This window comes from Alligator mississippiensis, chromosome 7, assembly GCF_030867095.1.
Source record: "Alligator mississippiensis isolate rAllMis1 chromosome 7, rAllMis1, whole genome shotgun sequence".
Lineage (NCBI taxonomy): Eukaryota > Metazoa > Chordata > Crocodylia > Alligatoridae > Alligator > Alligator mississippiensis.
In genome coordinates, this window is record NC_081830.1 from 30,320,425 (window position 1) to 30,342,037 (window position 21,613).

Consider the following 21,613-nt stretch of genomic DNA (forward strand, 5'->3'; position numbering starts at 1 on the left):
CAGGCTGTTTGTTAACCTTTTCCCAAGCTCCCTCACCCTTTGCTGCCCAGGAAGCGATTGAACTTGCTGAGTTTTTCCACCTCCCACATCCCCTCCTTGCCTGCTGATCACAGCCAGGGGAGGATATTTTTGTAGTGAGAATTCAGTAAAAATTAGGAAATGAATCTGAAGGGTGTGGGGGCCTAAAAGTACAGCTGGAGTTCACTGCTGGAGACCATGATAGTGAGCTACCTGGTCTTGGAATGGGGGGGCTGCATGAGTGAGCTCATGGAGGGGGGGATTTACAGGGCATGGAAGATGGATGGAAGAGGTCCAGGGAACCAGAGGCTTTGGCACTCTAAGGAGTTAGTAGGCATAGAGAGGGACCAGGCAGGACCCTCACAGCCAGCTGGAGCTTCACATTTTCTCTTGGTAAAAATGTTACTGCTTTAATTCATGCACAATAGTCTTCCCTCTCCACTTGCCTCTCTGTTCTCAGATGCCCCTCCACAATCAATGAAATATGACCATTTCCTCCTTTCCCCAGTCCTCCTCCTGACTGGCTTATGGCTGAAGGGAAGAAGGCAGCTTTGATGGACTACCTGTAACTTCATGTACAAACCTGATTTGGCACTCAAGTGTGACACTCCTGAACAAACCCCTGTTCAGAAAGGCTGCCTAGTGCTTTTCAGCCAAGTCCAACCATCACACCAAAACTGTACTTTCTTTACAAAATGGGCCAGTCTTAAGCAGATGGGATGATGTAGTCCCAATGCCTTTGTTCGTTTGGAACATAAGGTCTTTTAGAGTTGCATTTTTTGCTCTGGGCTTGTACAGCGGCCAGTGAAATGGCATCCAAACCAACAATCAGGCCTCCTAGGTGCTACTGCAATATGAATAATTAATATTATAACATCATCACCTTGTATCACATCAGGATCTGGGCCTGTAGATTTAAATCCTTTATTTACAATTGCAAACAAATACCATAATGCCTTTGATTATAAGGCACACATTTTAATTTAAAACCAAATATTTCATCTAAAAATGACCCGAATTTGATTTAAAAAAAGAAATGAAAAGCTCTTACATGTACCACAGAGGTTGTGTCCTTGCAAATGGCTCTTGGGTGATTTGTTTAGTTTTTTTAAAGTGAGAATTAGAAAATGTAGGCATATCTTATATTCTAGGCCATCTTATATTGGAAGGAATACAGTGATTAGCACCATTCACCTCACAAGCACTCCTCTTTCCAGCTGCAGTTGCAAGGATGCTGGCTCCTCCTATTGTTGGTTGAACAGCCTCCTTGGACAAATTGCAGCAAGTGCTTCCATGGAAACATGCCATAATTAGGAAAGTACACAGGCCTACATTTCCAAAAGTGCCTAGTGGCCCCTAACTTCAAAGGGGGAGCTTGAAAAGATCTAAAGGTGAGTGTGCCACATTTTTTTGAAATCCAGCTTCCTTTAAGGGTGCTCAAAAATTGTGCGCTCAAAAAAAAAAAATATATATATATCACTGGTTACTTCTGTAAAAATGTAGGTCAGATTTTTAGCTTCACTGAATGAGATTTGGCAGCTGATCTCACAGAAGAGACCTGGTACCATAGTCCTTTGTAGACAACACAAAATTGGCCTTTAAAGCAGCTTAAATGCTGTTTTGCACTGCTTTAATGGCACTGCTGTTTGCACATTCGGTGGCATATTCAGCTTTAAATGACTTTGGTACATAGCAAGATAAAATACCTAAGGTGTTTAGTTTGCTACCTAAGGGCATGTGTAGATGAAATGGGGGAACTGACTTGAAGTGGTGGGTTTTAAAAAACACTGCTTCAGTTTAGGGCTGATTAAATCCCTGTGTCGTGCACACACCCCAGTGACTTACCTGCCTCTCCGGCGGGGAGGGGAGGGCGAGCTGCCGGTGGGCAGAGCAGTCCCTGGACTGTGGCGGGGGGCTAGTGGTTCCCTCCGCAGCAGTGGTCCCCCACCAGGTGGCACCTGCCCACAGGCACCCGGCTCGGACGGTCCCCGGGGGGCACCACAGCCGTGGAGGAAAGCACCAGGTCCCCACGCAGCTCAGGCAGGCTGCGGGGCGGGGGGAAAAAAAAGATCAGGCTCACCACTTTTCTTGAGCGGAGCTGCTTTCCCGGGCTGCTGCCAGGATGCTTGCAGGGCTTCCTGCAGAGCTGTGGAGCTGCATGGAGCGCGGTGCTTTGCACCGTGGCTATAGAGGCAGCAAAATAAAACTCCTTGAAGGAGTTTTAGTTTGCTGTGCCCCAAGTCATTTAAGGCGCGTTACGCTGCTGAATTTCCTACAGCGGCTGGAATTGATGTGCAATACACCACCAAGGTGTGCAAACACTGACATGAAAGCAGTGTAAAAGCATTTAGTCCGCTTTAAAGTGTCATGCATAAACGCCTCTCGTTTCGTTTACACAAGGCTTAACAAAGTGCAACTGTGCACGGGGCACTGGAAGCCAATGTGCGCGTGTGGCTTGGCAGGCCCAGCGCAGCTGATCTCACAGAACAGACCTGTGGGACCTGATGGCAGCCTGTGCAGGCAGACTCCACTGAAGGAAAAAAAAACGTGGCGAGCCTGATCTTTTTTTTCTTTTGTCTCCCCAGAGCCTGCCTGCCTGCCTACCTGAGCTGTGCAAGGACCCGGTGCTTCCCTCCGTGGCTGTGGTGCTTCCCTCTGCAGCTGTGGCACCCCCGGGACCGCCTGGGCTGGGTGCCAGTGGGCGGGTGCCCCCGTGCAACTCAGGGACCACTTGGCCCGCCAGCAGCTGGCAGCTCAGCCCCTCCTCCCCTGCCGAAGAGGCAGGTAAGGATCGGCCCCCCACCCTTGTGTACACACCACTGGGGTTTAGTTTGGTTTAATTCTTCCTAAATTGAAGCAGTGTTTTTAAAAACCCACCGTTTCAATTTAGGGAGAACTAAATCGAATTAAACCCTCGCGGCGTGTACAAGCAGCCCATGTGACCAGCCAGCTTTCTGCATCTCACCAGCAGGTGTTCAGTCAAACAAAGTTTGAGAATTGCTGCCTCAGAGAGAAATGGGTCAGTTAATCTGGACAGCTTTTGCTGCATGGACTAAGTATGAGAGTTTCCAGTTGCAGCAGTGCAAATCCCCATAATGCCTATCCAAGACTAAAAATAAGAAGTACACCTTTATCAGGATAGGCTTTGGTTGCAGCAGCTGTGATCAAGGCTAGTCTTAACCCAAGGCACCAAAGAGAAATAACAGGAAAACAGTATGCGAAATGTAGTAATTTGACTATAAGCAGAAACATAGCAAAAACATATTCCCTCCCCTGGCCTCCCATTCTTTCTGTAAACAGAGAATCATATCTCTCAGATCAGCTACTGCAGTGGCATGTGCTGTGAACTTGCCCAGCCAGAGCTTCCAAGCATCTTATCTCGTTCCCCTGACTTCTGAGCAGAGAAGGTAAAGTGCCTTTCTGCTCCTACCTTCCCTTATCACTCCTCTTTTTAAGGGCACCTTTTCAAATTAGTATTCATCTACTAAAAAGGCCAACAGTATAGTTGAGTTGCTAGCATCGCCAGCTTGGTCTTCCCAAAACCAATGTGCCATTTCAGTAGCTGGGAAGGGAGGATGTTTCTGAGGGTGAAACCCCACTCGTGGATGGGTGACAGGGTTGTGGGGTGGGGAGCACGGGATTTATTAATTTTATGGATTTGGATGGAGTTTAAACTTTTGGAGTTTAAAATGAGGTGTGTACCATCAGCACAGTATCCTACTTGGAATGATGTCTCTGCTATCGCTACTCAGGATCAGGGTCTGTACAAACATGTAGTACACGATACCAGTCTAACAGTTCATTTTGTGGCTCATTGGCAGTTTTAGTAGCTGGAAAAAAAACTGTTTGGAGACAAAAAAGTCAAAATATATTTGACCAACTGAAAAGTGAAGAAAAAAAAAAAGAATTTGGGGTTGAAGGCAGCAATTCATTTTGATGTCATACAGTTATCTATAGCAACGTTGGACTGGAAGGGATCTCCAGAGGTCATCTAGTCCAACCCCCTGCCTCCAGGGTGTTCTAGGAGGGTGAATTCCACCTCTCCCATTGAGAGCTCCCTACTCAAACCGCTCCATACAAATCCATAATCTAAACTCTTCATAACATTAGTCAATCCTGACACTACAAGACATAACACTCAAACCTGCCACAGGGGAAAGCAGGGGAACCACGGCAGCCAATGTCTTGCTTCTATAAAAGCTTGTTAATACAGGCTCAAGAGATCCCAGGTAGAGGACCATGCCCCACCCTCCCCCCACTACAGAGGAAGGCAAAGCCCCCCAGTCTGTACCCATCTGACCATGGGGTAAAATTCCTCTCTGACCCCAAATATGCTGATTGGTCTAATCCTGAGCAGAGGGGCAAGATCCTCTAGTCAGGAACCTCTAGCTTTAAGTCCCAAAAGTAGCAGTGGCTACCCCAGTCAAAATCCCCAGCCTTGGCTATAGCCAATACCCAGTGCCTTTGAGGAAGGCTTAAAAACATGTAATTACATGTAGCAGAAAGGAGGGGGGCAGGGGACAACCAGCAAAGCCCAGAGGCATGTGAACTCTTGAAATTGTTTTCAGTTTTCTAAATAAATGTAAAGGCAATCTTGAAGCAAAAAAAAAATTAAAAATGTCTTCAAAATACCAAAACAGAAATTAATTTTTCAGATTTTTTTTTCTTCAAACTGAACAATTCCATGAAAGGGACATGAACCTGGGCAGTGCTGCAGTGCCCCATAATCAGTGTTCCCTTGTTTTGTGCATTTTTTCTCCGTGCTCAAGACTAGAAGAGATAGTCTCAACCCTGATGCTCTTACCAGTTAATTTGGAGACATACTGCATCAAGGGTGTTCAGGGCACAATTCAGAAGGAAGAGGGAGGTGCAGACTAAGATGCACATGGACTGCTTTTATTTATTCTTTTTTATTGTTGTTATATTCCTTTGTCTCATATCTTGTCTTCATTATTTCTGCCTTTGGCTTGCATGAATTCTGGTACGTCTGTGCTGGTGTCGCTGCCCAACTGTTCTTTTTATTTTAAACATATCTTAATTCAGTTTTGTTTTGTGTTTTAGTTTCCTGTTCCATAATATTTCTTGAGAAATCCATGGGAAGCCATGTGTTGAAAGAGCTTCGTTTAAAGATTCCCCCCCTGTGTCTTTCCTGCTTGCCCACTTTATGGTCCACATACTGTCATTTCTAGATGCGTGCATGGTGGGGGGTGGCTCCTCTGCTGCTCTCAGTCTTTCCATGGACCCCAACACCCTTGAAGGGCACAAGGTTGGAGAGGGGCAGGGTTCATCCAGGGTGTTTTAGGAGGGTGATCCCTGTCCCTCCCACTGAGGGTGCAGGTAGGAGTGCTCTGGCCTCTGGCCACGTGCTGCTCTCCGAGCTCTCCCAAGTGCACACCTGCACCCCAGGCAAGGGACAGGGCTCTGGTCCTCTGTGCTTGGGAACTAGGGCAAGATGGTCATGGGGTCACTGTGCAACAGGACCACAGCAAGAGCAGACTGTTCTGGCAGCCAGTGTTAAAACTTTCCTGTCGATGGGGTGTGAATAACTTGAGTAGGATTTAGAGCTCCCAGCCCTGTGGAGGTGGGAAAACAGGGGCCGGGTCACTCTCTGAAAATCTGTTTTCAATTCTAGGATTCAATCAGTATGACTGAGCACTTCTGGGAATATCTGGGGCTTCCTCATGTAATGGCTTACAGGGGGTTTCTGGCCTCAGGGAGGGATCAATGACTGTAGTGCTTGTCTATACCGGGGCATGCAACCTCCTGACCAGTGGTGTGGGGTTGCTCCATAGGCCAAATCCAACGTGGTGTTGGCATGAAGGGCATGGTGTGTGGGTCCAACTCCATGTGCCTGGATCTGGCTGCATGCTGGCTTAACCCCACATCCATGGATCTGACTGAGCTCACCCCCTGAACTGGCCCAATCTGGCATGCAGAGACATGTTATCTGGCTCATAGGACTCTCCACAGGCCCAGAAATTTGGCAGCAGGGAAATGGAAATGAATGCTGTTGCCACTCCCCTGACACCAAATTTCTGGAACAAAGGGGAGCCCCACAGGCTAGATGACACAGCCTGCAGGCCAAGGGCTTAGCACCCCTTGTCTACGTTATGGTGGCAGTAGGTCCTGGTAAAGCATGCCACACCAGCTGAGATGTGTGAAACCTAGAAAGCAGCCAATGAGATCACTCTGAGATCATTTCTAGCCCCAGCTCTCAGGCACAGCACACAAAAGGCAGGCTTCAGAGGAAGCCAATTTTGGAATTAGCTTGTTTGTGGTTAAAATTAAAACGAATTTGCAGCCTCTGCACCCCCCCCCCCCCCAATCTAATGTTTGGGCCCAACTTTGGATCTACCGCTATTCACAACATGAAAAAACCTCACTGTGGAATGGCTGAGGGCAACTGCTTTCGAGCAGGCAACGACATTTTGGAATTGTTGAGGTCATTCATAATTGTCATCTTCCCATTACTCTCAGTGCCTTGCAGTGTGAAATTGATTGCACTTTTCTACTAATTTGGGTAGTCAGAAAAGAAATAGAAGTCACCAAATTATTTCACTTGGAAGGGTGCCCATTAAATATTTATAGAGCAGAGCTATTGTTCATGTTTGGAGAATTCAACATGGCCATAATGGACATGAGGGAGCCTTTAATGAACCAGTCGATATGGCCTGCTCATGCTATGCCACTCCCGTGATGCATTTCTAATTGCTTGTAAAAGGTGAATGAGTAGTTTGTTCACCTCAGTAAATCGCAGCATTGATCAGGTCAGGTGGCCCTGTCAACCCAACATCACTGAGGAAACGCCTGCTAAATGCCATCAGGCCTTTTATCTTGACTAAAATGCATCTCCTCGTAAGAATGGAATGTTGTAAACACACCATTTCTTTGGGAATCCCCACTAATTAGAGCTCAGCAAATTGTTCTTGGTGAATCGTACATATATGGGAAAAAGTGGTTTCAGTTCTCTCCAAACTACAGTAAACTCTCTGGTAACCGGCACCTTACAAGCTGGCATGCTCTGTTAACTGGCATGCTGGCTTGTAAAGAAAAGTGAAACCAGAAGTGCCCACTGTGGCACTTCCAGTTTCTCCGAGCCCCCACGGCCTGGGGGCATAACAGGCTGCACGGGGCTGCGCAGGGCCCACTTCCCTGTCCCGCAGGGCCCGCAGGAGGGGTGGTGATGCCATGGGAGGGGCGGAGAGATGCCCCAGACACGGCAGGAGAAGCGGCAGCCGGGGCCGCTCAATTAACCGGCATATTTTGTTATCTGGCATTCCTCATTCCCGGGGGATGCCGGATAACAGAGCTTTTACTGTACTTGTGAATTTGGGTCAGGTATGCTGAAAAATGTTGATCAGGGGGAAAAAGACATATGACTGGGCAGTGGATATTGTGGGCTATAGGCTTTATAGGAAGGATTGGCTTGGGAATAAGGGTGGAGGGGTGGCCCTCTATGTGGAAGAGCAGTACCCCTCCCTGCGGGTCACGTTTGATTGCATGGGGAAGGTCCCCTGAAACCCTCTCAGTCAAGATACAAAGGGGCTTAGGAGAAGGGGACCTGATGGTGGCAGTCTATTATAGACCTCCCTACCAAGAAGAGGAGAGTGACCAGGCATTCTCCAGGGAACTGACCGAGGCAGCCAGGACTAAAGACTTGGTTGTCCACATGAAATCAGTCCTGAACAGGTGAAGGCACTCTTAGGACATGTGTATGTTTTCAAGTCTGCTGGGCCAGATGACCTGCACCCAAGAGTCCTGAAAGAACTGGATTAGCTCATAGTGGTGCCTCTGGTGAGGCTGTTTCAAGAGTCATGGAACTCAGGTGTGGTCCCGAACAACTGGATGAAGGCTAACGTGGTATCCATCTTTAAGAAAGGGAAGAGGGACAACCCTGCAAACTACAGACCAGTCAGTCAGACTTTGGTCCTGGGAAAGATCTTTGAAAAAATTGAGAAGAAGGCCATCAACCACAAGCTTGTAACTAGTGGGGTATTAATAAGCAAACAGCATGGCTTTGTCGAAGGGAGGTCATGCCTAACAAACCTGGTGTCCTTTTATGACGAGGTAACTAATCAGCTGGACATGGGACATGAGGTTGACATCATCTACCTAGACTTCAGCAAGGCCTTTGATACTGTTTCCCATGAGATTTTCTCAATTAAGTTGGAGGGTACTGGCCTAGACCAGTCTACAGTGAGGTGGGTTAGCAACTGACTCAGAGGCCGATTCTAGAGAGTTATAATCGATGTGATGGCCTCATCCTGGAGGGCTGTCTCCAGTGGTGTCCCCCAGGGATCAGTGCTTGGGCCCATGCTCTTTAACATCTTTATCAATGAGTTGGATGAGGGAGTGGAAAGCACAATGATTAAGTTTGCAGATGACAACAAGCTGTGGGGAAATGAGGGCATATCTGAGGACAGGGTAAGGATTCAGGATGACCTTGACAGGCTGGCCTTATGGGCTGAATGCAATTAGATGGGATTCAACAGGGACAAGTGCTGGGTCCTTCATCTGGGTAGGAAGAACCTTCATTACAACTATTCGATGGGAGGTGGTCCACTGACTGACACTGCATCTGGAAGGGACCTGGGGGTGACAATCAACCAGAAGATGAATATGAGCCAACAGTGCGATGAAGTCACCAGCAGGGCAAATACAAGTCTGGTGTGCATCAGTCAATGTATTGCCAATAGATCCAGGGAGGTGCTCCTCCCTGCTCTATTTGGCGTTGGTGAGGCCACAGCTCCAGTTCTGGGCACTTCAAGAAGGATGTGGATAAACTCGAAAGGGTACAGAGAAGGGCCACCTGCATAATCAGGGGCCTGGAGGATAGGCCCTATGAGGAGAGACTCTGGGTATTGGGTTTGTTCGGTCTGAGTAAGAGAAGATCTGTTCAGGTCCCTCCTGACCCTAGCTACTATGAAACTATGAAGACTGAGAGGTGACTTGATAGCCGCCTACAAGTATGTCAGGGGCGAACACCATGACCTAGGGGAGCAACTCTTCAGAAAGGCACCCCTTCAGAGGATGAGGACCAATAGGCACAAGCTAGTAGAGGAAAAATTTAGGCTAGACATAAGGAAAAACTTATTTTCCGTAAGGGTATCTAGAATCTGGAACACACTCCCAGCAGAGGTGGTGCAGTCGCCATCCCTGGAGGTGTTCAAAAGGAGGTTGGACAAGTACCTCGTTGAGCTTGTTTGAGCCCAGTTAACTCTTGCCCATGGCAGGGGACTGGACTTGGTGATCTTACAAGTCCTTTCTGGTCTTTCTTTCTATGATTCTAAAAAAGTGACACTATTTGGGGCTTTATTCACAAAACTACCAGGAGGGTAGATGGTTTCCCACCTTTATCCAACAGCCAAAGGATAAGAACCCTTACCCAGGCTGTGAGAAATGTCATGTTTTCATTAAATAAGTGACCAAAATGAAACGGTTCAGTTTGGATTGAATGGAAAATTCTGGGCTGAACAAATTAAAATGTTATAGCTTTTTCATTTTGGGAAAAAACCATCCAGTTTGGTTTGATCTGAACTGAACTGAACTGAACTGCCTTTTGATGTTTCTGGGATCTTTTTTGTTTGGGTTCAACTTCCAAATCAAACCCCCACCCCCACTCCACCAAAAAAGTCAAATACCTGCATGACCCTTTCCCTAATTGGAGGAAATAAAAAAATGTCTCCAGGTCAGGCACTGAGAACAAAGAGGAAAGCAGGGAGGGAAGTAGGGATTTCACAAAAATGACAATGACAATGACCAAATTCTCTGTTTTGCTTGCTTCAGCATCTTCCCCCTTTCTCTCCACTTTTGCCCAGGAAAACTGCTCCAGCTTCTCAGCAGTTGCACTCAAGTGTAATCATTAGCACGATGGCACTTTCAGTTTAAGGTAAGTGATAGGCATAGAAGTTTTCTTGCCTAAGAGTCCTTGGGCCAATATATTCTAATTAGCTAACGTTCTGTTTGTTAACACAGGGGAAATGTGCTTGGTATAGATTTGATAACTCTGTAGTGGGTAAACATTGCTTTATTTATGTATCTTACACCTGAAGAGCACCTCCAAACCACCTGTCTACTTCTGGGGAGCAACCCGACTGGACTGGCCCCAGGCAGAATGCAGAGGAGCCACAGGGACCATTCTGCTGGCCAAGGATTGACTGGAGTACCACATGCTCCATCCCTGCCCCTGACATACAACTCATTCAATGTGGTGCACTGTTCCCTTCTGGCCTTCCCAGCCTTGGCTGATGGGGCCTGGATTTCTAGTCTAGATAGGAAGAGTACATTCATCAAAAAACAGGTCTCAGGTGATGGCTCTGCCCCACCCACAGGTGTGGCACACAAACTGGTCCCTGGCATAGCCGCCAAGGTCCTTACACTAGCCAGTGATTGCTTTATGCCACCTGGCAGCTTCCCAAATACCAAGGGAATCTCCACTTCTCCTTTCCAGCTGGACGTGCCGACTAGATTTCTCCAGGTCTCCCAGATATGCTCTTTAATCCATCAGCAGCGCTCCCTGGCCCTTTGGGAAGCTCTGTCATAACAATAGCCTAAGTTCTCTTTGTTGAGAGCTTTTTTACTTTTTCAGAGACATCTCATGCTCTAATCTTTCGAAAACAATCTGGGGTAGGCCAAGCCAGCCAGCTGGAGTCTGTTTTTGGTATCTTTGTGTGACATGCACATTGGGATCTAAACCCCAAACCTTTTGAACAAAGTGTGCAGGGGTCCCATATACTAGCAGCATTACTATGATGTCTTAGCTCTGCCTAAAAAGTTTGCCTCTCCACTGCCCCCTGAGCTCTGTGTAGGTAGAGCACAAGTAGGAAATCCTGCCCTTAGGTCCTGCTGCCAGCTCTCCTGTAAATGGAGGAAGGGGAATACCCCTCAAAAGGGACTTGTGTGGGCTGCAGTCAAGGGCAGGTGTGGTTGCTGCAAAGATGCAGTAGGCATGCATATGGACTCTGCAAGGCTTGTAGAAGCTTTAAGTATTACCACTGCCCTGCTCTCTTGTCCCTAAGACATCTACTCCCGATCTGGTCTCATGTATCATCATGAAGGGCTGGCTTCTGAAGGACCACAGATGGATTCCTACAGCCATGAAACTTCTCTAACATAATTAACATGGAGGCAAGACTTTTAGGCCATGCATCACTTAAAAGTTCATGTTAGTTCTTTTGTAACAGGAGCTGCCAGCATACACATGCTGTGATTGATATCTTCATCTCTTAGCTAAATGACATTTCATTTTTCTTTTTCCATCCATCTCTGGATGAGTGCAAAGTCTGGAGAACATGGAGATGTAGTGAAAGGGGGAGATATATGAGACCTCTGGAGGCAGTTACAAGGTGTTTTCTGTTGGTTGTGGGGTGATACTGTTCATCCCACAAGCAAAGGAAAGAAAGATGGGAAATCCCATGGTCTGCGTGCACCAAAGAAAAAAAAGAAGTACAGCCTTTTTTCTTTGACATTCCAAGCCACTTCAGTGAGAAACTGGTGCACAAAGCGGAGTTGGGATACAAAGAATTCAGGTCTGGTTCTACTCCAATTTAAGCTTTATGCTGGAGGAATTCCATTCACTACAGTGGGAACATTCCTGATTTATACTGGGAGAAAAGTCAAGCCTCTAGCTTTAAACAAAGAAATGGTTTCTGATCAACCGTATCAGTGGAGACTTTTAAAAATCTGAGAAAAATCACAGCTGCCGTATCAGCACACATCTAGAATGCCAAGCAATCATGGTTACCAACCTCATGTAAGAAAAAAAACCTACCAAATGTGCTGAGCGGTCTCGTTAGGATGGCTGTAAGGAGCATCAGTGCCTGCAGCTGCAGGGGGAAGGACGGCGCTGCCTGAGAATAGGTAATGTAAGCAGAAACCAGACTGCACTCATATCAGTCATTACCAGGAAGCTGGCTGGTAGCCAGTTTAAGCACCTAATAGAAATGCATGTGCTGTACACACTCTTATTCACCAGCTGGGAGCCTCCCTTAGCAGGCCCAGCTGATTTCATTCACGTATAAAGAATCAGATGCAAGTACATAGATGCCAATGCTAATCTTCAACCAGGCAGCTCAGGTCACCATGCTAGATTTACATGTGAGCAACATCTGCACATCCATTACCAGCCTCTTACTTCAGTTGCAAACTGACTCTGATGCTCTGCAAAGGCATGGTTATCAATCAGTGGGGTAAGGTGGCCACAGAGGTGAGCAATACTCCAGTGCCAAAAGAGAGGAGAGAAGGTCTCACCTGATACGTGTTGTCAAAACTGTCATACATGAACCTTGTGATCAGGGATGTCTTCCCAACTGCAAGAGAAAGAGGAAAAAAAACATTAGGTAGAGAAGTTTGAAGTAAAGGTTTCTCCTTGTTCTGGATTATTTTCTTTTAAGGCCCTCTGGAGAAAGGTAAAGGAAACATTTCAGTAACTTGCAGCACGTGCGGGTGAGCTCAGACTCATGCACAGGTTCTGAGCAGACTGCAAGTGAGCATGAAACGAGAACAGTTCAGATGGGAAAGCTCTGGGGACCATCACCAAAACTGTGATGATCAGACCTTTTCTGGTGTTGGAACATGATTACGTCCAAAAGGCACATGCTTGCTCTTCAGGCCCTGGCTAATTTCCTGCTGTTTAATCTTCCCCCACTGCTGGCAGCGCATGGGTTTGCCAAGGCGGAATATAACCAATTTCTCCAGTTGTCAACTAGGGAGGTGGACTTTACCACAATGACTCCAGAGCCATAGCACATATCTGCCCTGCTGGTCTCTACTGCTGCCCAGCTTCCTTTACCCTGTGCTAGCTTTTGAGTTTGTTGTTTTCAAGGTGCAGAGGGAGAAGCTTCTGGCATGGCTTTCTCCTTCCATGCTTTCTCCCATGGAGAAACACATTTACCATTGTGGTGGGGTTTCCTTTTGCAAGAAGCTAGCTCTGTGGGGCCAGACCCTCCTCAGGCATAAATCAGATAGCCTGCTGATGCCAGTGGGGCATTGCTGTGTTACACCACATGAGGATCTGGCCTTCTCTGTATGGTCTTTTCCTCTTTTTTCGGTACCTTACATTTTAATCAATCTGTCATGTTTAGGGAGTCCAGTTAAATATTACATTGTTAATTCCTCTCTCTTAATCAGGGCTGGTTATTTCTGGTTATCACACTATTAATTTTCAGCTGCAACTATGAATTTGTTATGGGCCAATCTGCAAAACAATCCCCCCCCCCCAAAAAAAAAACCCCAAACAACAAAACAACCCTTCCCCCCCGCCAAAAAAAAACAAAACAAAAAAAACCCAACAAAAAACAAGCCAAAAGACAATTCAGATAAGCTTCTGCTGAGCATTTGCACTGGGAGATCCCTCCCCAGGCAAATCACCCCCACTCTTGTAAGGTTCACCCACACCACCAGACACCTCCTGCTCAGATTCCCTGGAGACTGATAAACTTGGACAGATGTGGATGCAGGCATGGTCTTGTGTCCAGTATGGCTGAGCACCCTCAGAAGGTGGAAAATGGGTTTGGCAAGCAACCCACTGAGCAAGGAGAGGGTCTACAATCCCACAGGTGAAAGCAGTTTGGGAGCTGCAAGCATACCTATGAATCAAGCATTTTACACATGGCCCTTCACTCAGGGCTTGTTCCAAGTGAAAACCCGCTACTGACATCAGTGCTTTTCAGAATGGGTCCTGAACATCCCGTTTTGCTCCCTGCGCCCCTCAAGCACAGACTTGCTGGAGAAGGCAACCTATGGCAACGTCTCCTCCCCCATCTCATAAGGTGATTCTGCATAGGGTTCAGGTCCAAAATTTTTAAGGCTCTTTTCCATCTTAAGAGGGCTGGTTGGAGCACAGCTGCCCCTCAGCCTGCAGGGACAGGAATGGACACTATGATGGAGATTCACATTAATTTCTGACTGTGTTCAGGCTGAGGTGTTAAGAGGACAAACTCATGACATTGGACCTGGTGAGAATGAAATGTATTCTGTTGGGGATGGTGAACTTCGTGAACCGAAACAGATACAAATAGCTAAGAGATCCCACAAAGGCAGGGCAGACTCCCTCAAGGTCACACTATGCAACATGCTGTGGCCCCTTCACACCAACTAGATGGCATAAAGGAACAGTAAGGATGGAGCCAGCTGCAATAAAATGCCTTTTGGGTAACTGGGTTGTACAAGAGGTGCAAAACAGATTTACCCCACTCTCCTGTGCAGTCCCTTTTGTAAGGGGCCTGGGCCGCTGAAAAAGCCAGGGCTATTACAAACCAACATGATTTTAGGCAGCCCTGGGGCACGGGTCAGAATAAATACAGGGGGTGCAAAAGTAGCTCAATTTATTGGCTCAGGTCAGGTTTTAATCACTCAGCACTGCTGGATTGTCTGAGGAGGAACAGCAAGAGTTGATCACTAAGTAATCAATAGTGTTGATCCCCTGCCCTTTCTCCTTGGGCACATTATAGGGCTTTACTGATACACACTTGCAGCTCTAGTCCAAATAAAGCCTGGCGTAGGACTGGCCAACAGGTGAAAAGGAATAATGTTTATGAACACAGTATGATTCCTATTGATACCCAGTCACTGCTAACAACATTCAGGCAAACAATGTCAGGCACAAGCCAAGCATTTGCTGAGCTCTCATTACATTTCAAACTGACATAAGAGCCCAAGAAACCTAAAAAATGCAGTCTGCAAACTCCAATCTCCAGTTTTACTGAAGGGCACTAACAATGTACATGGAGTTTACAATAAAAAGCAACAGTGCAGGCCAGAAAGCAACCACAAAGGATATCACTTGGAAGCCTGAATTTCGGCACCAGTAGTTATAGGCTTGGGATTATATTTAGATCTTGAACTGATAGAGCTGTAGCCAGCAGTAGATACAGTGGAGAGTGAAAACCCGGTCTTGCTGAAGAACATACAGACATTTTCAAAGTAGCTCAGCTGTTCTCTGGAGGAAAGAATATGTCTTTCATTATGCCCAAAGTCTCTGTGCAACAAAAAGGTACAATATGCTTGCCTCAAATGGGAATTAGACCATACAGTACTCAGGTATCACATTACTAAAGTGTGACAGAATCTGCATATTTGGTCAGCTTGTGTAGATAAATTCAGGCAATCTACCTAGAACCTGGCAATCCTAACCAAATGGTAAAATGAGCCTCAAAAGACAGACAAAAAGGCTCACTGGTGTTTTTTATATCAGTGCAGTAGAAATTAAAATCAGAGTATCCTGCAATGAACCTGCTTTAATGGCTGAGCTGTTTGAAAAATGGAAACCTCAGTTAATTTAAAATGGTAATGGTTCTATGTTGCTTTGGTTTTGCAGGTTGGAAATACACCCAGTGAGAATACTAATGACATTTTTTGCTGATATTTTCTTCTGTTCTTGCAAGGCATCAGAATGACCAAGGACATTTTTTCATTTACCAAATACTCAGTTTTCACTAAACAAAATATTCTATTAGCTGTCTCAATAACACTTGAGATATTTATTGGACAGAACTATTTTAAAATAATAATAAAAAGCTAGACAAATTTGCAAAAAAAAGAGTCAGCATATTGATTTTTTTTAAAAAAGAATTATTTATTTGAACAAATGACTTCTTCTGGGGAAAAGCTTTTGATCATCTCTACTCAACTTATCAGAACCAATCGCTTTGAGCTAAGGATACTGCCAGTCCAGCCTTAGCTTGATTTTGTAGCTGTGGCTGTGTAACTTGTGCTATCATGCAGGATTCATGAGACACAGGAAAGGCTCAGTGAACCCCGAGCCCCTGCCTATTATTTGGTAGCTCAAAAGAAGAAGGTAATGTAAATCATTCATGCAGTTCTCCAGAGGTCACTTGAGACTGGTGTGCGGCATGTTAGCCCAGGCCATAGCATGATCTGCTTTCTAGCTAGAAACATCCAACAGCCGCCTTTTCTGAATGAGGTCACACCTGACTGAGCTGAATTCAGTGTGATAATGGATATGGAAATTACCCAGAGTCACTCTGAGCTATAGGCTGTCTTTGAGGCTGTAACAGACCCTGGTGTGGGGAGAGATTGGGGGGAAAGAGGCGAGGGGGAAGACGCCAGTCCCCTCTGATGTTTGGGAGCACCCCAGGCCAGGGTAATGCTCCTACCTGCTCTGAGCAGCACTGGCTGTAGTCCTGTGGGGAGGATCCTGTTTACACGCACACTGAAGATATAAAGAGGTGTTAAAATGGTAGGTGGAAAGACCTTGGGCACACCTGCTTGCAACAGTCACAGTGGCAAATCTAAGCAGCAGTTCCCGACAGCCCACAGCAGCAGCCAGTTACAGGGGTTTGCAGGGAAACATCTAAGTATTTCTCCCCATGGTCCTCCTATGCGCGCCTGTGCCGCTGTCCTGCATCTTCCTGCTGTAGCTGCTCCTGGCTTCTTCCCCACTGGAGGCTCTCTCTCCAGTCAGCTCCCAGCCTTTTGCTTGCACCTCACAAGCTGCTTGCTACCCGGGTCACCCACCTCCACCCACTCCCAGACTGGTCCCAACACCAGGTTTCCTCCTGAGCCTGGTCCCTGTGGCCTCAGCAGGTGTTGGTGTTCCCTGTATGCTGGGGATGAAGGAGCCCTTTGCTGGCTGAGGGCTGAACGGCCTCTGTAATGTGCCAGCTGGTTCATGCAAGTTATCTACTCGCCTGGCCATGTTTGCACCAAACTTGCTTGAAGTTAGTACTCTGCTGCAAGTGAGCACTGCAGCCAGATGAAGGAATTCCTTTGAGCTGAGCAGTGGCTCTTTCCAGAGCACATGAGGCTGGGACTCAAGGAATTGGTGTCAAAAGCCTGTTGCCTGCTTGGAGCTTACAAAGACGTGTTGAATGTGACGGGCTGGCTGGTAGTGATTTGGCCCAGGGGTTTTGAAAGGGTAAAAGGTGATTGGAGGACTTGGGATTCCCTTTCCTCACCAAACAGGCCCCAGAGACTCACCCTCCGTGTCCTTTGATTGGCCCCTTGGGTCACCTGGAGGGGGATAAAAGGGATAGCACAGCTGACTCAGGAAAGACCAGCGAGGGACCACAAGGAAGGAGCTGGCAAAGAGCTGGGCTAGCGGGGTGGGAGCAGTTACCCCAGAAGCACCTGAAGGAGTGGGACCTGCAGGCAGCAGTTGGACCCTCAGCAGCGTGGTTGCGTGGCCGGCAGGAGAGGCTCCCGTTGGGCTCCAGGATCGCCTATGAGAGGCTGCAGCCAGCAGGAGAGGCTCCCTAGTTCCAACAAGGATCTGAGCAGTGACCTGAGAGGTTTCCAGCTCCTCCAAGAGACCAGGCAGCTCAATGTGAGGCCAGGGCTCTGGGAAGGTCAAGACCCCTAGCAGCTCAGAGCAGCACCAGCACTGGTGGCTGTGTGGCAGTGTGTCTGCTTACCATGTGGGAGATGCAAATTCAAGTCCCAGTCCCAGCTGGGATGACTCAGGGTGAGTGAAGTGACAGGGAGAAATTCTTGTTGCAGTGGAAAGGGGCCATTGTGTTTTCCCTCTTTCCCCCTTCTCCAGGTACCTAGGCCTTGTTATTCCTTGTTATTTGACATTTTGTATTTTGTGCCCTTTAATATTTCGCCCACCAGTATTGTTTGTTCTGCTGTTTGTGGTTTTTATATTTTATTAACCCTGTCTTTTGTCTACTGGATGAATATGTCTATGATTGTAAGTGTCTAACCTTTGTTGAATCCTGCCCCCTCGGGGCATTGTAGTGTCCCCTATACCCCTGGTTTATACTGGTTATGTTCCCAGTACTGTTCTCTCCTTAAAAGGTATATGGATAAGTCCCCATTAGTGATCTGGCTCTGCTCTATAGGGGGAGGAGGGTCCCTACACCTCCCACAGCACTTGTGCACCTGCTCTGATCCCTTCAACTGGAGAGGGGGTACCTCTTGGAGTACCGCAGGGTTACACAAAGAATGGAAGTTGTGGGGCAGAGGAGGGAAGGGATAGCAAACACTGGTTAAGCAACAGGGCCTGGAAGAAGACAGCAGGGCCTGCACGAGGAATGATGGAGCCATGACACTAGTCTGAGACGCCTTGCTGGGGTCAGCTGTCCAAGGATAGGGGAACCAACTACCACAGCTAAGCAGCAAAGGGATCAGAAAGGAACATCCAACAAGATAACATGTGGCAGTGCTGAACCTAAGGACCATGGTCCTATTTGCCGTTCAGGAGGAGGCAACCTGGCAGACACCAGAGCTGAAGAACCACCGGCCAATGCTCTTCTGATCAATCTAAAAAGACAGTGGAATAAGAGCCCTACAAACACTGCCTGTCTGCTATCGCCCTCTGCCTCAGTTTTGCCCATCTCTTTGTTCATCTAGGGACACTAACGGTGTGGAAAGCACCTACCATATTGTGGACACTGCCCTACACTAATAATAACTGATCGCTATTATTAGTGTAGGGCACTGTCCACAATACCTTGCTTGGTGGCACTGTCAGGAATGTCTGGCAGGGGAATATGTACCGATTCTTCTCACCCCAGCATAGCTGCCATTTATGCTGGCTGGCAAAAACATGACTCAGTTTTCACGTCCTTTTACCCCTGGGCTTAGGGAGTGCTCACCTCAACCCGCTAGGAAAGGATCACTAACATGAGCACCACCATTCACTTTGTGTAGCATTAAACGGTTCCCTAGAGTAGGCATCCTAGAGGGACTTCTCCCAGCATTTAGGATCTATTGAGAAAATCTAGCTCTTCACAGCCCCCCCCACAATAATAAAAACAACAGACTCCTTGATTATACTAAATGCATGGTAAAAAAGGGAAATGTTAAAAAAAACAACCCTCTTAATTAACAGCCATGTCCTCAGGAGATGGTTTTAAATTAAGAAACTATGAAATGCCATTCACCAGGCTCCTTAATTAAATATGCTAATTTCCTCTGTGTTGTGCCTTCTGACAAGGCTGGATGCTTCTCTAGGTTTAATAGTTGCACTAGCATGCAGCTACACCAGAGGGATGAGGGCTCGTCTGGGTTCCGGCTCAGCCATCGATTCTAGCGTGAAAACTCAGCTGATGGATTGTAACGCAAAGGGATGGATGGCAGTCTGGATGGTACAGCCAGATGGCTTGGCCGACCAGCAATCCAGGATCTCCATCAGAGGCCACGTTGAGGGGACGGGTTTGGTCTCTAGAGGGCCAGAGCCTGTGCATGAGCCTGCAAGTGGGCTCACAACATGGTGATCGGGTGCCTCCAAGGGGTGCTGATCTCTCATAAGAGTGACCCAGAAGGGAGATTTGCAGTAGGGACACCACCACATTACCAGCTGTTGTGCTTTTCAGTTTCAGCTCTTAAAGCTAAGAGGGCCTAACGCATAAGACTGTGACAGATGGAAGCTAACAGCTAAAAATGCTGGGGTACCAAATATCAGAGCAATAACACCGCCTACTCCCAAGCTCCAGAGCTGGCTCACTGGCCCTGGGTCTCTACTACAGCCACAGTTACCTACCCACCACACCAATGGATACAGCATTATACATCAGGACTGGAAGAAAGAAAAAGAGAGGAGAGAGAAAGAGGAAAAAAGAGCTTTTAATTGGAAATATCCAAATCCATTTTGGCAAAAGAAAAACAAATGTGGAATGAAAGAAAGCCAATGATCTCATCTCCATCTAAACTTCGATGTTTGATGTTGTGGCATTACGTTGAAATGGAACCAAATCAATACACCTGCTTCAAATTGTTATTTTTTCAGGGTACTTCTCCTTTCTCTCTCCATTTCCTGCGCTCTTTCCCCTTAAAGGAAAAAGAGAACAGGAGGCTGAGAAAGGCGAGGAATCCCTCAAAACTGAAACTGAAACTATCCAAACCCAGTGTTACTTGCAGCTTTCAAAAAAACCAAAACCAGGCTTGTCCAATCAAGCCTACATGACAAAACTTCTCATTGACAGAACTGTAATCAAAATTTAATTAATTTTGAGTCAGTGCTTTCTCTTAATACAAAATTCCCTTGCTCATTGAAGATGTTTTTGTCCAATTTGTTTTTTGACCATTTCTGCTCTTAATTCAAGAGGCTTTACGCTCTTTCCCTGCATGGTCCACAGCTCTCCCTCCACAATGAGGTGGAAAGTACAGCTGTGGAGCATTTCCTTTGCATGGTACATCTGGGGATTAGGAATATAGGTGGAGGGAGGGCAGGACAGCATGCTCATGGGGCCAGGACAGTGAGGGGTTCCAGGTTTTGTCTGCCTCTCAGTTTAGCCTGCAGGTACTGTTTTTTCTATTTTCTTAGTTGTCCTTCTTCAGAGGACAGGCAGGTACACTGCAGCATAATCTGCTTCTCAGTTTGCAGGAAGACAGGCTGGGGGCCTTCTGCATATGGAGGGCAAGGGATGGAATAGCCACCAAAAGCACCCAAACCAAACAAATCTGATGACTTCTGAACTTTCCCACTGCTAACTTTTAAAATCAGGAATTCAGTCCTCTTTCAACGTGGCTACTGACAAAGTCAACCCTTCCTTCCACCCCCACCCGGGCAGAGGATCTGTACCTCTAGCCATTAGCTAATGACGTTAGTCTTCAGCAAAAAGACTCTCTGCCTTTTAACTATCTAGTTTTTGGCAACCCTATGTAATCCATTATCCAAATGGAGCCTCATCTAACCTCTAGCCAGGGTGACAGATCACTATCTCCCTTCAGATGTCAAAGCACTTCTGATATGTCTCTCTAATTAACATCTACATAATGCCTTGAAACTCTAAAGCATTAGGCTATGCAGTAAATGTTAAGTCTTATTATCTTTGAAGTGCCTGATAAGAGTCCAGTCTATTGACTCCTACCTGTTTTACTCAATACATCTATCTCATATTTATTCAGTAAAGTCAGGGTCATGAGGCTGCTAAGCTGTAGTAGGCAAAATTTTCCACCACTAATAATCCTACCAATATCTTCCAGGGAGAGGACCACATGCCTCTAGCAAAGCAACACCTGCATGTCTTTATAATCTCTATGCGTTGTAGGGATTCAAGATCCATTGGTTGTTGCTATGTCATTGTTCAGTGTGTAACATGGCCTCACATGGAAGTAATGTACAGGCAACACTAGTAAAAAAATTTCCACTAAAATGTATTTTTTTAAACTAAAAATTAGGTGTTTGGTGATATGAAAATGTTCACAGGAAGTAAACACGATCCTTGAAAATTTTTAATTTGCAGTTGGAAAAAGCAAAATAAAAAAGCTTCAAATATTGAACATTTTAGCCCAAAAATGAAAACACTGAGTTTTAAACCGAACATTTCAATGTTTTTGGCAACTTTCACTTTTAAGCAGTTTTCGGCCAAATTTTGGGGACTTTTTTCAATGAAAAGTCTTCATTTTTTCTTGAAACTGTCAAAAACTAAAAAAATGCCCATTTTATGGTCAAATTGCCCACGTGGTGGGGTGAAATATAATTTTCCCACCAGCTCTATTTAGATTAACTTCTGCTTAAAAATGGGATGAAAATGTTTCTCATCAGAATGTTCCCACCTACACTCTCAGCCATCCTACACAGCCTCTACAATTAAGTGCATCTGTAGTGATATTTGTTATGTATCATAGCATTAAAAAGTGTTGCCTCAAATGACTGCCTTTTAGGAACTGCTCTGCCAATAAGACCAAC

At 46.4% G+C, this 21,613-nt stretch overlaps 1 protein-coding gene across 1 annotated transcript in view; it reads right to left on the reverse strand.

Moving 5' to 3' along the window:
• Window positions 1-21,613, reverse strand: part of RAB6B (RAB6B, member RAS oncogene family) — a 118,361-nt gene that overhangs the window by 42,981 nt on the left and 53,767 nt on the right. Inside the window, exon 2 of the mRNA XM_006263939.4 lies at window positions 12,268-12,326. Within this exon, the coding sequence (XP_006264001.1) occupies window positions 12,268-12,326 (59 nt within the window). The remainder of the gene's footprint in view (window positions 1-12,267; window positions 12,327-21,613) is intronic.